The sequence below is a fragment of the Camelus bactrianus genome, chromosome 16, assembly GCF_048773025.1.
Source record: "Camelus bactrianus isolate YW-2024 breed Bactrian camel chromosome 16, ASM4877302v1, whole genome shotgun sequence".
In the NCBI taxonomy this organism is placed as follows: domain Eukaryota; kingdom Metazoa; phylum Chordata; class Mammalia; order Artiodactyla; family Camelidae; genus Camelus; species Camelus bactrianus.
In genome coordinates, this window is record NC_133554.1 from 52603171 (window position 1) to 52615784 (window position 12614).

Here is a 12614-nt window from a genome sequence, read left to right on the forward strand (position 1 = left end):
TCCCCGAACTGGGCTGCCCAGAAGTGGATTCGCACGGGAGGGAATATCGAGTAGGAATTTCTGCCGAGATAAATCTCGGCAGCAAAGCAGTCCTGATTGAATGGAACACATCCCCCCACCTCCCCCGCCCAGTCACCATCTAACTTTTCCTGCAGTTTCTGAGTTAGACAGTTTCTGGGCTTTTGGCGCCCCCTCTGGATACAGCTAAAAATTGCAGTCCATTATTTAAAACTTTATCATAAATTTTCAATAAGATACAAGAACACAAAACCGCTGGCATCAAACGAACAGAAAAGGTATATACACCCGTAGTTCATGGTTTTACATGTTATATATTACGTATCTCCTATTACATAATTGTATTAAAAATATTTTTATATGTACGTATTTATCTTCACAAATATTTAGTGGAGTATTCCAAAATATCTTCAAGTCACAGTCGTCTTCACTGCCTTTATACCAGTAAATACAGGAATTACAATAAAATGTAACTAAGTACAGACTGCCCGGTTAAAACTTCTGCCCGAAGTTCTGGTCTATGGGTTCCCTCCTGGGTCAGGTGTCTGTGTGAATCACACAGCTATACTAGCAACTGTCCTCTCCCTAGGACACAGAAATCAGTCCATACTAAGCGGGGCTTTTTTCTTCCAAGCCAGGACGAAGTTGTTCTTATACTTTCCAAGCCTATATACGGAGCCACAAACGCAAGCTATTGTATGAGGTCTCAAACGTGTAAACAGGCTGTAGGGTACTGGAGATATCCACTTGTGAGTTACATTCGTTTAAAAAGTAAATACTGTTTTAAAGGCTTGTAACTTACTATCTTCTGAACAGTTCCATATTTCTATAACAAATGTCGGCTTCTTCGGAAGAAAACGAGAGAAAACGAGATTTCAAAAACTTCTTCAAGGAAAACATTCTTTGAAATCTTGTAATAGTGTCCACAATTTGCAAATTAGAAATAAGCAAGTCTTTGATATGATGCGGGCCGATTCACAAAAACAATCAATTAATTCGGAGGTGAACGTTGGCGAGAGCCAGAAAGGGGAGGGGGTATTAAAAATTGAATTTTCCACAGTTGTGCGTTTATTTGTGATTTTGAAGACATGTAACCCGCAGGCGACAAAGATTTTTCATCTTCCCCAGAACAGATACCCAACCAGGCTTCTAAGCAGTTCGTGTAAACAGGAAGGTTGTGCTCAAATCATACTTGAAATACATTAGAGACACCCCCACCCTCTCCCCGGAACTCCGGAATGTCTGCAAGTCGGAAAGGACCCGACTAAAGTCAGGACGACAGGAGCTTCACCGCTCCAGGTGTTTTGTTTAAAAAAAAAAAAAAAAAAAAAAGAGGCAAAAGCAGGCAAGCATCAGGACTCCACCAAAGTGGAGTGTTTTGTCTGCGGTGGTGCCCATTCGTTTGGCCTTTTCAAACCAGGTGCCCGGCCTCAGCCTCGCGGCCCAGGACAGCCACATTCGCAAAGTTCGATTTCTGAAAGCCAGAACAGTTTGCAAACTCTTTCCCGTGGCAACTCTGCTGACGTTCTGACGGCCAGAGGAGAAGAGCAGAACGTCCAAGCGGTTGCCCTGTCACTGAGAAGCATCCGCGGGTTGGGGGCTCGGGAGGGCTGGAGAACGACTTGTCGGAGTTCAAGGTCGCTGAAGCGCGGGACGGCTCCCGCGAGCGCAGAGCTACGGCGTCGCCGCGACCGCCAGCCTGTGCGGGGGACTTAACTTTGGTTTTCATTGATTCCCTTTGCAAGAGCGCAGCCGAATCCCGACCGGCCGCACCAGCCCCGGCAAACCAGAGCATGTTAATCTATTTATATGGATTATTACAGAGGAACAGCGGGCGTTGAGTCACCAAAACATTTGCTTCAAAAGAAAATTTCTAAGCACTTTCGGAGGACGCAGGCTCCAGGCGCGGAAACTGGGCTACGCTTTAAGGAGAGACAGCTTTTCTAACACTGCAAACTCCGGCTAAGTCCCCGGGACCTCGGAGAAAGCAGTGAACAGAAATGCTTGGGGGTGGGGAGAGATCCTAGTGTACACACACACACACACACACACACACACACACACACACACACACACACACACACAAAGATTCGCGCGGAGACGGCACCGAATTCTGACATTACGAGAGGAAGGCAAACTTACACACTTGGACGTCCCGGGTCCCCCGCCTTCCCCGCAGCACCCCCCACCCCACCCGCCGGACCAGAGGCAGAACTCCCCTCCTCGCTCCCCCCTCCCCTCTCGTCACCCAGCCCAGTGCCACAATCCTCCTCCCCCCAAATTGGACCCAATCAGCTGCCTGCCAACCCCTGAAATGCCGTGCTGTGATTGGCTGTAGGTCTCTAAGGTGAGGGGGAGTATTTATTAAAGAGCCCCTGAGCTGGGAGTTGGAGAGCGGAGAGCGGAGCTTGAAACTGACTGGAAACTTCAGTGGCGACGCGACTTGCCAGTTTCACCCCAGGAACTTTTCTTTTCAGGAGGAGAAGAGAAGGGGTGCAATCGCCCCCGTTTTTTTGCTCCTTTCTTCCCCTCCTCCTCCTCTCCAATTCGCCTTCCCCTACTTGGAGCGGGCAGCTGCGGGCTGGCCACTGCGCGCCTTCCTAAAAGCTCGCCGCTGCGGCCGAGTGACGCGCCAGGCTCCCCGGGAGCCGCTCGCCCCGCGTCCGGGCAGCCGAGGGGAGAGGAGCCCGCGCCTCGAGTCCCCGAGCCGCCGCGGCTTCTCGCCTTTCCCGGCCACCCGCCTCCTGCCCCGGGCCTGCGTATGAATCTCCTGGACCCCTTCATGAAGATGACCGACGAGCAGGAGAAGGGCCTGTCTGGCGCCCCCAGCCCCACCATGTCCGAGGACTCGGCGGGCTCGCCCTGCCCTTCGGGCTCCGGCTCCGACACCGAGAACACGCGGCCCCAGGAGAACACGTTCCCCAAGGGCGAGCCGGACCTGAAGAAGGAGAGCGAGGAGGACAAGTTCCCCGTGTGCATCCGCGAGGCCGTCAGCCAGGTGCTCAAGGGGTACGACTGGACGCTGGTACCCATGCCGGTGCGCGTCAACGGCTCGAGCAAGAACAAGCCGCACGTCAAGCGGCCCATGAACGCCTTCATGGTGTGGGCGCAGGCGGCGCGCAGGAAGCTCGCCGACCAGTATCCGCACCTGCACAATGCCGAGCTCAGCAAGACGCTGGGCAAGCTCTGGAGGTAGGGCGGGCGCCGAAGGGTGGGCTCCGCGACGGCGGGAGGAGGGGGGGCGGGGGGCGCTGGCCGGGACCGTCTCTCCGCGTCCCGCCTCCCAGCAGGAGGGAGTTGCCGGTCCCAGAGCCGAAGAGGTGGGGAGGGAGGGGGGAGTGGGGACGAGGTGTAACTTGGCTCAGAGTTTGACAAAGTTCTTGGATTGCTCTTGGGGGGAAGGGGGGAGGGGTAGGTGGGGCGGGGGCGGGGGTAGATAGCCAAATGAAGGGAGAACTCTAGTAGGAGACACGGTGGGAGGGAGGGGGCTGCCAGCCTGACCTCCTGCCGCAGTGAAGTCCAATCCCAAGGTGGGGGGGTTGGGGTGGGACTTGAAGTTTACCTCTCCTTCCCTCAAACTGCGCTCTCTCGCGAAGCTCTACGCCCTAGGGGATGGGATGCAGAATTGGGGAAGAAGCCGAGGCTAGAGGGCCCCCTGGCAGGAAGGGTTGGGGGGAGAAGAAGGGAGACTGCTGGAAATAGGTGGGTGCAGTGTGTGTGTGTGTGCGCGCGGTGGCGGGGGACAGGAGGAGCTCCTTGCAGAAAGTTTTTAAAGAGTGTTGGGGACGGAAGGGGGGCGGGTATAACTCCAGTAGCAAAGGCACTGGGAGCCAGAGCAGCGGAGAGCTATTTTCATCTCCAGGGTTTCCAAAATAGAAGATACGGGGAGAGGGCGGGGCGGGGCGGGGAGTGACCGCTCAGGTCGGACTAGAAGAACGGAGATTTTTTTTTCTTTTCCTTTCCTTTCTTTTTTTTTTTTTTTTTTTTTAAGAAAACTTTTGAGCTGCAGTAGTGTCTGGAAAGCAGGGAGGAGGGAGGAAAGGGGCTGTGTGCGAAGAATCCAAGTGGTGGGGATCACCTTCCCCTCCCGCCGAACTGACAGCCCAGCCGGTTTCACAGAGTCCTTCTTTTTCTCTGCGCCTCCCCCTTCCCGCCCCCAGACTGCTGAATGAGAGCGAGAAGCGACCCTTCGTGGAGGAGGCGGAGCGGCTGCGCGTGCAGCACAAGAAGGACCACCCGGATTACAAGTACCAGCCGCGGCGGAGGAAGTCGGTGAAGAACGGCCAGGCGGAGGCAGAGGAGGCCTCCGAGCAGACGCACATCTCTCCCAACGCCATCTTCAAGGCGCTGCAGGCCGACTCGCCGCACTCCTCCTCCGGCATGAGCGAGGTGCACTCCCCTGGGGAGCACTCGGGTGAGTCTCCTCACGGCCCCCAGGCCAAGCCACTACCACCCCCACAGGCCAGGCCACCGCGGCCCCGTCTGGCACACCCCCAGGCCACCCCCTAGTAGGCTCTGCTTAAGGACTTTGCCCTCCTCGGGGGAGAGAAGCACTAACCCCTGCGACTGGTCCTCCTCCCCTCCCTGCCCAGGGTCCCACGAAGCCTCTGAACACACACACACACACACACACACACACACACACACACACACACACACACACAAACACACACACACACAACTTAATCCCCACATCCTAACAGATTAATTTTTATTGAGAGGTAAAATGCCTTTACAACTTCACAGGACTTCTCCCTTCTCTCTGCTCCCCCACCCCAAAAGCACACACAGGGCTCTTCTACAAGTAGCAGCTTGGCCTTCCGGACCCTCTGGGCCTCAAACCCTTCCCTGATAAAAGGAGACTGCCGAGTGTGTACTGGCAGGTTAATCATTCTGCGACTTATCTTGGGTGCATCGCGCCTCCGGAGTGCATATGGGTCCTTAGGACACTTTAACGGGGAGGGAGGGTCCCAGGAGGGTTCCTAAGACTAAAGCCTTTGCACAGCCCTGGTTGATTTCCCTGTGCATCTTCCTCTTTTATTGCCTGCAGGGCAATCCCAGGGTCCACCGACGCCACCCACCACCCCCAAAACCGACGTGCAGCCGGGCAAGGCTGACCTGAAGCGAGAGGGGCGCCCCCTGTCAGAGGGCGGGAGACAGCCCCCCATCGACTTCCGCGACGTGGACATCGGCGAGCTGAGCAGCGATGTCATCTCCAACATCGAGACCTTCGACGTGAACGAGTTTGACCAATACCTGCCGCCCAATGGCCACCCGGGGGTGCCGGCCACGCACGGCCAGGTCACCTACACGGGCAGCTACGGCATCAGCAGCACGGCGGCGACCCCGGCGGGCGCGGGCCACGTGTGGATGTCCAAGCAGCAGGCGCCGCCGCCGCCCCCGCAGCAGCCCCCGCAGGCCCCGCAGCAGCAGCAGCAGGCGGCCCCGCAGCCGCAGCCGCAGGCGCCGCCGCCGCCGCAGCCGCAGGCGCCCCCGCCGCAGGCGCAGGCGCACACGCTGACCACGCTGAGCAGCGAGCCGGGCCAGTCGCAGCGAACGCACATCAAGACGGAGCAGCTGAGCCCCAGCCACTACAGCGAGCAGCAGCAGCACTCGCCGCAGCAGATCGCCTACAGCCCCTTCAGCCTCCCGCACTACAGCCCCTCCTACCCGCCCATCACCCGCTCGCAGTACGACTACACAGACCACCAGAACTCCGGCTCCTACTACAGCCACGCGGCGGGCCAGGGCTCCGGCCTCTACTCCACCTTCACCTACATGAACCCGGCGCAGCGGCCCATGTACACGCCCATCGCCGACACCTCCGGGGTCCCTTCCATCCCGCAAACCCACAGCCCCCAGCACTGGGAACAGCCCGTCTACACGCAGCTCACCAGACCTTGAGGAGACCGTAGAGGGTGATAATGGCCGTGATGATCATAAAAATTAACCGAAGAAACACGTAACCAACCAGAATTTACTTTGAACTTTTTTTTTTCTTATTTTTTGAAAGACATTGACTCTAAAGGCAACTCGAACCCAAATTCCAAGACAGAAACATTGGCTATTCAAACGCATTACCACCTTGTTGGGAATCAGTGGCCAGGCCACTCTTGGCTAGACGGACCAGCGCAATCGACAGGAAACTGGACTTGAAACCTTCAGAGCAAGTGTGGAGAATGATGGAGTTTCGTTGTGACCAATTTGCTCACTCTTTGCCTGTTTGGACTTTGTAATTATTTTTTAGCCGTAATTAAAGAAAAAAGTCCTCTGTGAGGAATATTCTCTATTTTAAATATTTTTAGTATGTACTGTGTATGATTCATTACCATTTTGAGGGGATTTATACATATTTTTAGATAAAAAAAATTAAATGCTCTTATTTTTCCAACAGCTAAACTACTTAGTTGAACAGTGTGCCCTAGCTTTTCTTGCAACCAGAGTATTTTTGTACAGATTTGCTTTCTCTTACAAACAAACAAAAAAAAAAGTGTGTGTGTTGTATTAACCTAAAAAAACCCACAAATTTGTGTTATGGGATCAGTTTGGGGGGTTAGCTTCGCTTAATTCCTCAGGCTTTGTGATTCAAGGAGGAGTTGCCTTAGAAAGAAAAATAAAGGCCTTATTTTGTGAATATGGAAGTAAACAATAGTCTAGAGACGCACTTGGTAAGCTTTATCATATATATTTTTTTCAACAAGAGAAAAACACCTTGAGCCTTAAAACCATGCTGCTGAAAAATGCTTTCGCCCACTTTTAGTGCATTTCCTCCAGTGTTTGCTTGTTCACCGCAATCTTATAAAAAGGAGCAAAAGGCAAGCAAAGGAGAAGAAATCTGTGTGGGGGGTGCTCCAGCAGCCAGTATGTGCCTGCCCCAGCACACCGCCCCCTGGTTGCCTGCCCGGGCCCCATGTGGAACACAGATGCTAGAGTCCCTCACTTACGCCGTCACCTGTGCCTCTCTGAACACCAGCAGTTAACCTTCAAGACATTCCACGTGCTAAAATTATTTATTTTGTAAGGAGAGGTTTTAATTAAAAACAAAAACAAAAACAAACTTCCTCTTTTTATTTTTTAAATTTGCCTTCTTTAAAATAGGTTGTCAGAGCCGTCCTCAAAGGGTATGGTCATCTGTTGTTAAATTATGTTCTTAACTGTAACCAGTTTTTTTTTTTTATTTATCTCTTTAATCTTTTTTTTTTATTAAAAGCAAGTTTCTTTGGATTCCTTGTCCTAGATTTGTATAAATGCCTTTTTGTCTGTCCTTTTTTTTTTTTCTTTGTTGTTTTGTTGAAAACAAACTGGAAACTTGTTTTTCTTTGTGTACAAATGAGAGGTTGCAGATGTAGTGTATCACTGAGTCATTTGCAGTGTTTTCTGCCACAGGTCTTTGGGCCATCTAAACTGTGTGTGTGTGTGTGTGTGCGCGTGTGCATGTGTGTGTGTGTTGTGACACAAAGCAGTGCAAGTATGTGTCATCTGTGTCCCCCTGCATGTTCTCTTGGAGAGAGGGAGGAAGGGGGAGGGAGTCGGCCCACTGACAGACCTTAATGCTTAATTCCTTCTGTGGCTGGAGAGTTTGAGGATTGCTTTTTAAAAAAGACAGCAAACTTTTTTTTTTATTTAAAAAAAGATATATTAACAGTTTTAGAAGTCAGTAGAATAAAATCTTAAAGCACTCTTATAATATGGCATCTTTCAATTTCTGTATAAAAGCAGATCTTTTTTTAAAAAAAATATTTCTGTAACTTAAGAAACCTGGCATTTAAATCATACTCTGTCTGTAGGTAAGGTTTGGTTTGTGTTTGTGTTTTGTTTGTTTTGCTTGTTTCACCCCTCCCCAGACTTCTTGTTTTCTCTGTGAAACTTACCTTTCCTTTTTCTCTTCTTTTCTTTTTTTGTATATTATTGTTTACAATAAATATACATTGCATTAAAAACAAAACGGCCTATGGTCTTACTCACCTGGTTCTCTCTCGTTCAAAGGATGATTTGAAGAATTGGGGCACCAAAGAGATTGTGATATCCTGATCATTGCGATCTTTTTATTTTTTTATGCACACTTTTGGCAATCCTAAAATTGACTGTGAAGAAAAGACTGTGTCCCCAAAAATCAAAATAGAAAAATCTTGAAAAGTGCCACCCCCTTAGATCACATAGAGAATTACACGTCAGCAGTTGCCCTCCTGGCAAAATGTTTGTTGTGGTTTTAACACCCTCATGCTTCAGGGCAAAAGGTGTTCCCTTGTAGAAGTCAAAGGGGTAATATTAGCCCTGAAATTGGTTAGCTTGTCAGTAGACGGAGTGCCAAAGGGGGTGACTTGCTTGTCTGAATTTAGTAGAGCTAACCTTCTGTGATTATGAACACACAGCAAGGGAATGGGTGTCCACTTATGAGGCAAAGGGAACCCAAATAAAACAGTGCCTGAAGGGGATCAGAGAGAAATCTGTCCCCTTTAAGTCTCCTGGTTTATCTGCAGGGACAACGAAATGAGATTCCCTTATTTTTCTGTCCCCTGCAGTTTAACTCACTCTGAGAAGATGCAAAGCCATCGTAGAACTAATAAGACCTAATCCTGTTTTCCTTGGCCTCAGTTACACGGGAGTTTCCAGGATCAGAGAAACGTTCAGGTCATTTTTCATTAAACAGATGAAATCACTCCTTCCCTCCCACCCCCCACACTGAGACACCCCCCCTACCCCCCACCCCCACCCCAGCTGATTGGGGAAGTGGCTCTAACGAGGCAAGCCTGCTGTCACAGCTCAGGCTGGCCTGACTACTGGGCCCGTGTCTCTGACAGTCTCACCAGCATCCAAACTCTGGTATTACCTCACATTGTCTGTTTTTGCTTACTGGATTCCTGGCTTGCGTCCCACCCCAGGAGCATGGCAACCAGGAAAATGGTAGTTATCAAATCGAGGCCCCTCTAGTACTCTCCTCCTTTGCAAATTCCTTCAACAAACACGGATCGAGGGCCTGTGACCTTCGGGGTGCCGTGCAAATCCCTCCCTGCCCTCCCCCCACCCTCCACCCCCCAGAGTCACACTCTGCTCCTTGTTTGTATCAGACTGTCCCGTTCACTCAGGCCCAGAGACAATCCTCCAGGAGTAAAAAGTCTGTTTTTCCCCCTTGCCAACATTCACAAAGTCCCTTTTAACAGTCTTCATGGAATTCACTAGTCGTTTAAAATCAACACATCCCATCCCATCACGACCACCCTTTCCCCAAATCTCTACTGTTTGCTGGACGGTTCTCTCTTCTCCTAAAGTGGGCTCTTGCCCTCAGTATGTGACCTTTGGCAGACATTCCTGGAGCCAGAATGATCTGTTCGGATGTAAACGTGCTCAGTGACATAGGGCACGTCCCTTACTCTCCCTTGCCTCGGTTTCCCTTTTGGTTAAAATGTTTACAGTCCTTCCCTCCTGAAACAGAGCTGTCCTCAGAGCTGTTTTTAGCAAGGAGCAGCCTGAGGATTGACTGCATCAGAATGGACTGGTCTGTACAGGATTCCTGCTGCATCGGCACAAGAGGGGAAGGAAAGAAGGGTTTCCCAAGCTCCCCAAGTGCCTCTGATCCCCAGGGAAATACAAGAGACACTGGAGTGCAGACAGAAAATGCTTCTGAATCGGCTCAGCCCCGTCCGCCAGATCTAGTCAAAGCCCAGTATCAGCAGATTGTAAAATACTTGAGAAGAATTTTTATTCTAAATCCAGAAATGCAGGGCTTATCACCTTGACAACAAGACCTCTATTGGAAACCTAGGGAAAAGTCTTCCAGACCAGAAAAGGCTTGTACGTGTAGATCCAGGGTTATTTGTTTATTTGTATTCAAAATAAAATCTTTCTCTTTCTCTCTCTTTTATTATTTTAACAAAAAGATTTTATTTTTAGCAAAATGGAATAAACAAAAGGGATTTTAAAAAATCTCATTTAGAATCAATCGTTTGCACCACTATTAAAATGGAACTTGTGAATTAGTTTGAGCTGTGTGTTTAGCTTTCCCACCTCAACTCCATCCCATCCCTTCCCTTCCCCTGATTTCCAAAAGGAGCATTTTTGAGCTCATTTTGAGCAGCACTTTTTAAATTAAATTAATGGATGAACCATGGCTATAAGCAGAGATGGACGGCCTCTTATGCTAAAGAAACTTAAGCGTTAGCACTCATCACATCACTTTCACAGGCTCCTTCTAAGGCCCTGTAGTTATATTTGTATTTTTAAATTTTATCTATTTTTTAAGAGCTAACCTCTCAAAAAACAAAAACAAAAACCTGTAAGCTTCAGGCCCCACAAAACCTGGGTCTGTCTGTGACGACAGCTGCTGGACAGCAAACCATGACTTCAGCGGCTGCAAACAAGATGCTTTTCCTTCTGTTCTCCGCAGTACCAGACACATAGTAGGTGCTTAATAAAGGCCGACCTTTCTTCCTATCCATGGACCTGCTGGCAGTGTCACAGAACACGTTTTTGGGAATCTGTGCCAGAACATTCCACCATTGGCCTTACACAATTTTCTTAGCCCTCTAAGACTCAAATGATGCTACCTCAGGGGCTTAATAGAGGCTAAAGGAAGTAAAGCCCGCAAGAAATATTAATCACCTGTCCTTCCTCATTCCTTCCCTGCCCTCTTCCTACTCTTTTTTTTTTTTTTAACTTTCCTCTCTTATGCCCCCTTTCCCGTGTATTTTCTTAGGATCTCCCACTGATTTTTGCAGCTGCAAAAAATTCGCTACACCCTGTTGGGGCTACTCTTTCTGCATCGCTCACAGACAAGGACCGTCTTACTCTGAATATCTGAAAAATTAATTTTCGACCAAATACAACAATGATGTATATTTGCATTTATTTAAAACAACCAGGCAAAATTTGGGACCGTATGTACATTACCTTGCAGTTCTTGCTAGACATATTTCTTGAAACTTCAGGATTTTATATTGAACTTAATCCATGTACCATGATTTCATGCTGCCATATTGCACTTAAGGAAGATTTATGCTCCTCATTCTTCCCAGAAACATTTTCAGAGCATCTCCTGGGGGTTAGGATTCAGCAGTGAACAAGACAGACATAATCCCTGCCCTCATGGGGCTTACATTTTAGAGTGATGGAGGCAGGCAAAAATAAATAGCTCTCCGATATTTATTTGTTCACATGCTATGAAAAAAATGCAACTGATTAAGGCCAGTTGGGAGGTGGTTGCAGCCATCCAGGCAAGAGATGATGGTGGTCTAGTTTAGGATGGCAGAAGGACAAGGTAGTTAATGGATTTGGGAACGATTTTGGTAAGAACTTACAGAACTCTTTTTTTTTTTTTTTCTGTCCTGATCTCCAAACATTTTTCAGTGACATGAAATTTACTCGGACCCAGTTTGCAAAAAGCTGACCCACTCTATCTTAATCATTCTCTCCTGTCCCCCCTCCTCCACCCAATAACCTTCTATCAGTCTTCTCTACTTCTTGACGAAACACATATTCATGTATCTCATAATCCTTTTTTTTTTTTTTTCAACCAGAGACCTCAAGAAAAGGATCCAGTCCCTGGTATCCAAGAGGGTCTCTTAATCTTCAGAGACTTGGTTCCACACTTCACAGGTTTATGGAATCAGACATCTGGAAGATGGGATGAGAGGTCTTCCAGTTTGGTTGTACTCGCATTGCAAAAATCCTTTACACAGCACCTCAGCCATTGCATTGGCTCCTTACTCTCTTCCAGAAGGTTTGCACTGATTGAGAGCTGACCTATCCTCTCAGGGAGACCATTAAAGGTGAAGAATCTTATCCTCGCAGTTTCCACCTAGTGGTCCAAGGTGACCCACCATTACACCAACAAGATGTGAGTCTTGTCTTTTTTCTAAACGATAGCCTTTCAACTATCTGTACAGTTTTTGGGTTTTCTTTAAGTTTTCTTTTTCTTTCTTTTTTTTTTTTAACTACGCTACACATTTCCAATCCATTTTTACATAGGATATGATTCCCAAGCCCTTTCATATCTTGTCATTTTTCTCTGGATGTACTTTACTTACTAACATTTCTCTCAATTTAGCATGCCCAGAGTTATTTCCAGGACTCCAGATAGGATTTGACTAACACAGAACACAAATAGATTCATCTCATTTGTCATCAGAAATTGTGTGTCTATTAATTTAAACAAGTTGTATTTGTTATTGTAGTAGCCATGTCACCCGGTTATGGGGAGAAATTCTTATCCTATAATTGTGCAGTTGATTTTTTTTTAACTCAGTTACCAAGTTTTCCATTTACCTCTGTCTCGACTGGAGCATGATGTATACAAATTCAATGGGAGGAAAAAGAATTTACATCATTGAGCCCCTACGGTGCCAGGCACTGCGACAGATGTTTTATATACGTGATCTCATTTAACCCATTAAATAACCCTTAGGGACAGGTGTTATTATTACAGTTTTATAGAAGGAAACTGAGGCTCAAAGAAATGAAGCGATTAACCTAAGATCACAGCCACGCAACTAGTAATCGGCATAGACAGCTACCTTGACCCCCCCCCCGCACCTTGCTGACTGCCTCCCCCGCCTCCTACCAAGTCCTCAGTTTTCTAAAGAGAATTTGCATAGTTTTTA

The 12614-nt window shown here is 48.5% G+C and overlaps 1 protein-coding gene across 1 annotated transcript; it reads left to right on the forward strand.

Moving 5' to 3' along the window:
* Positions 1-2404: 2404 nt before the first annotated feature.
* On the forward strand, positions 2405-7963 carry SOX9 (SRY-box transcription factor 9). The gene is made up of 3 exons (XM_074343577.1): positions 2405-3210; positions 4179-4432; positions 5069-7963. The coding sequence occupies exons 1-3, from the start codon at positions 2780-2782 to the stop codon at positions 5920-5922; spliced, it is 1539 nt and encodes a 512-aa protein (XP_074199678.1). The 5' UTR covers positions 2405-2779; the 3' UTR covers positions 5923-7963.
* The last annotated feature ends 4651 nt before the right edge of the window (positions 7964-12614 follow it).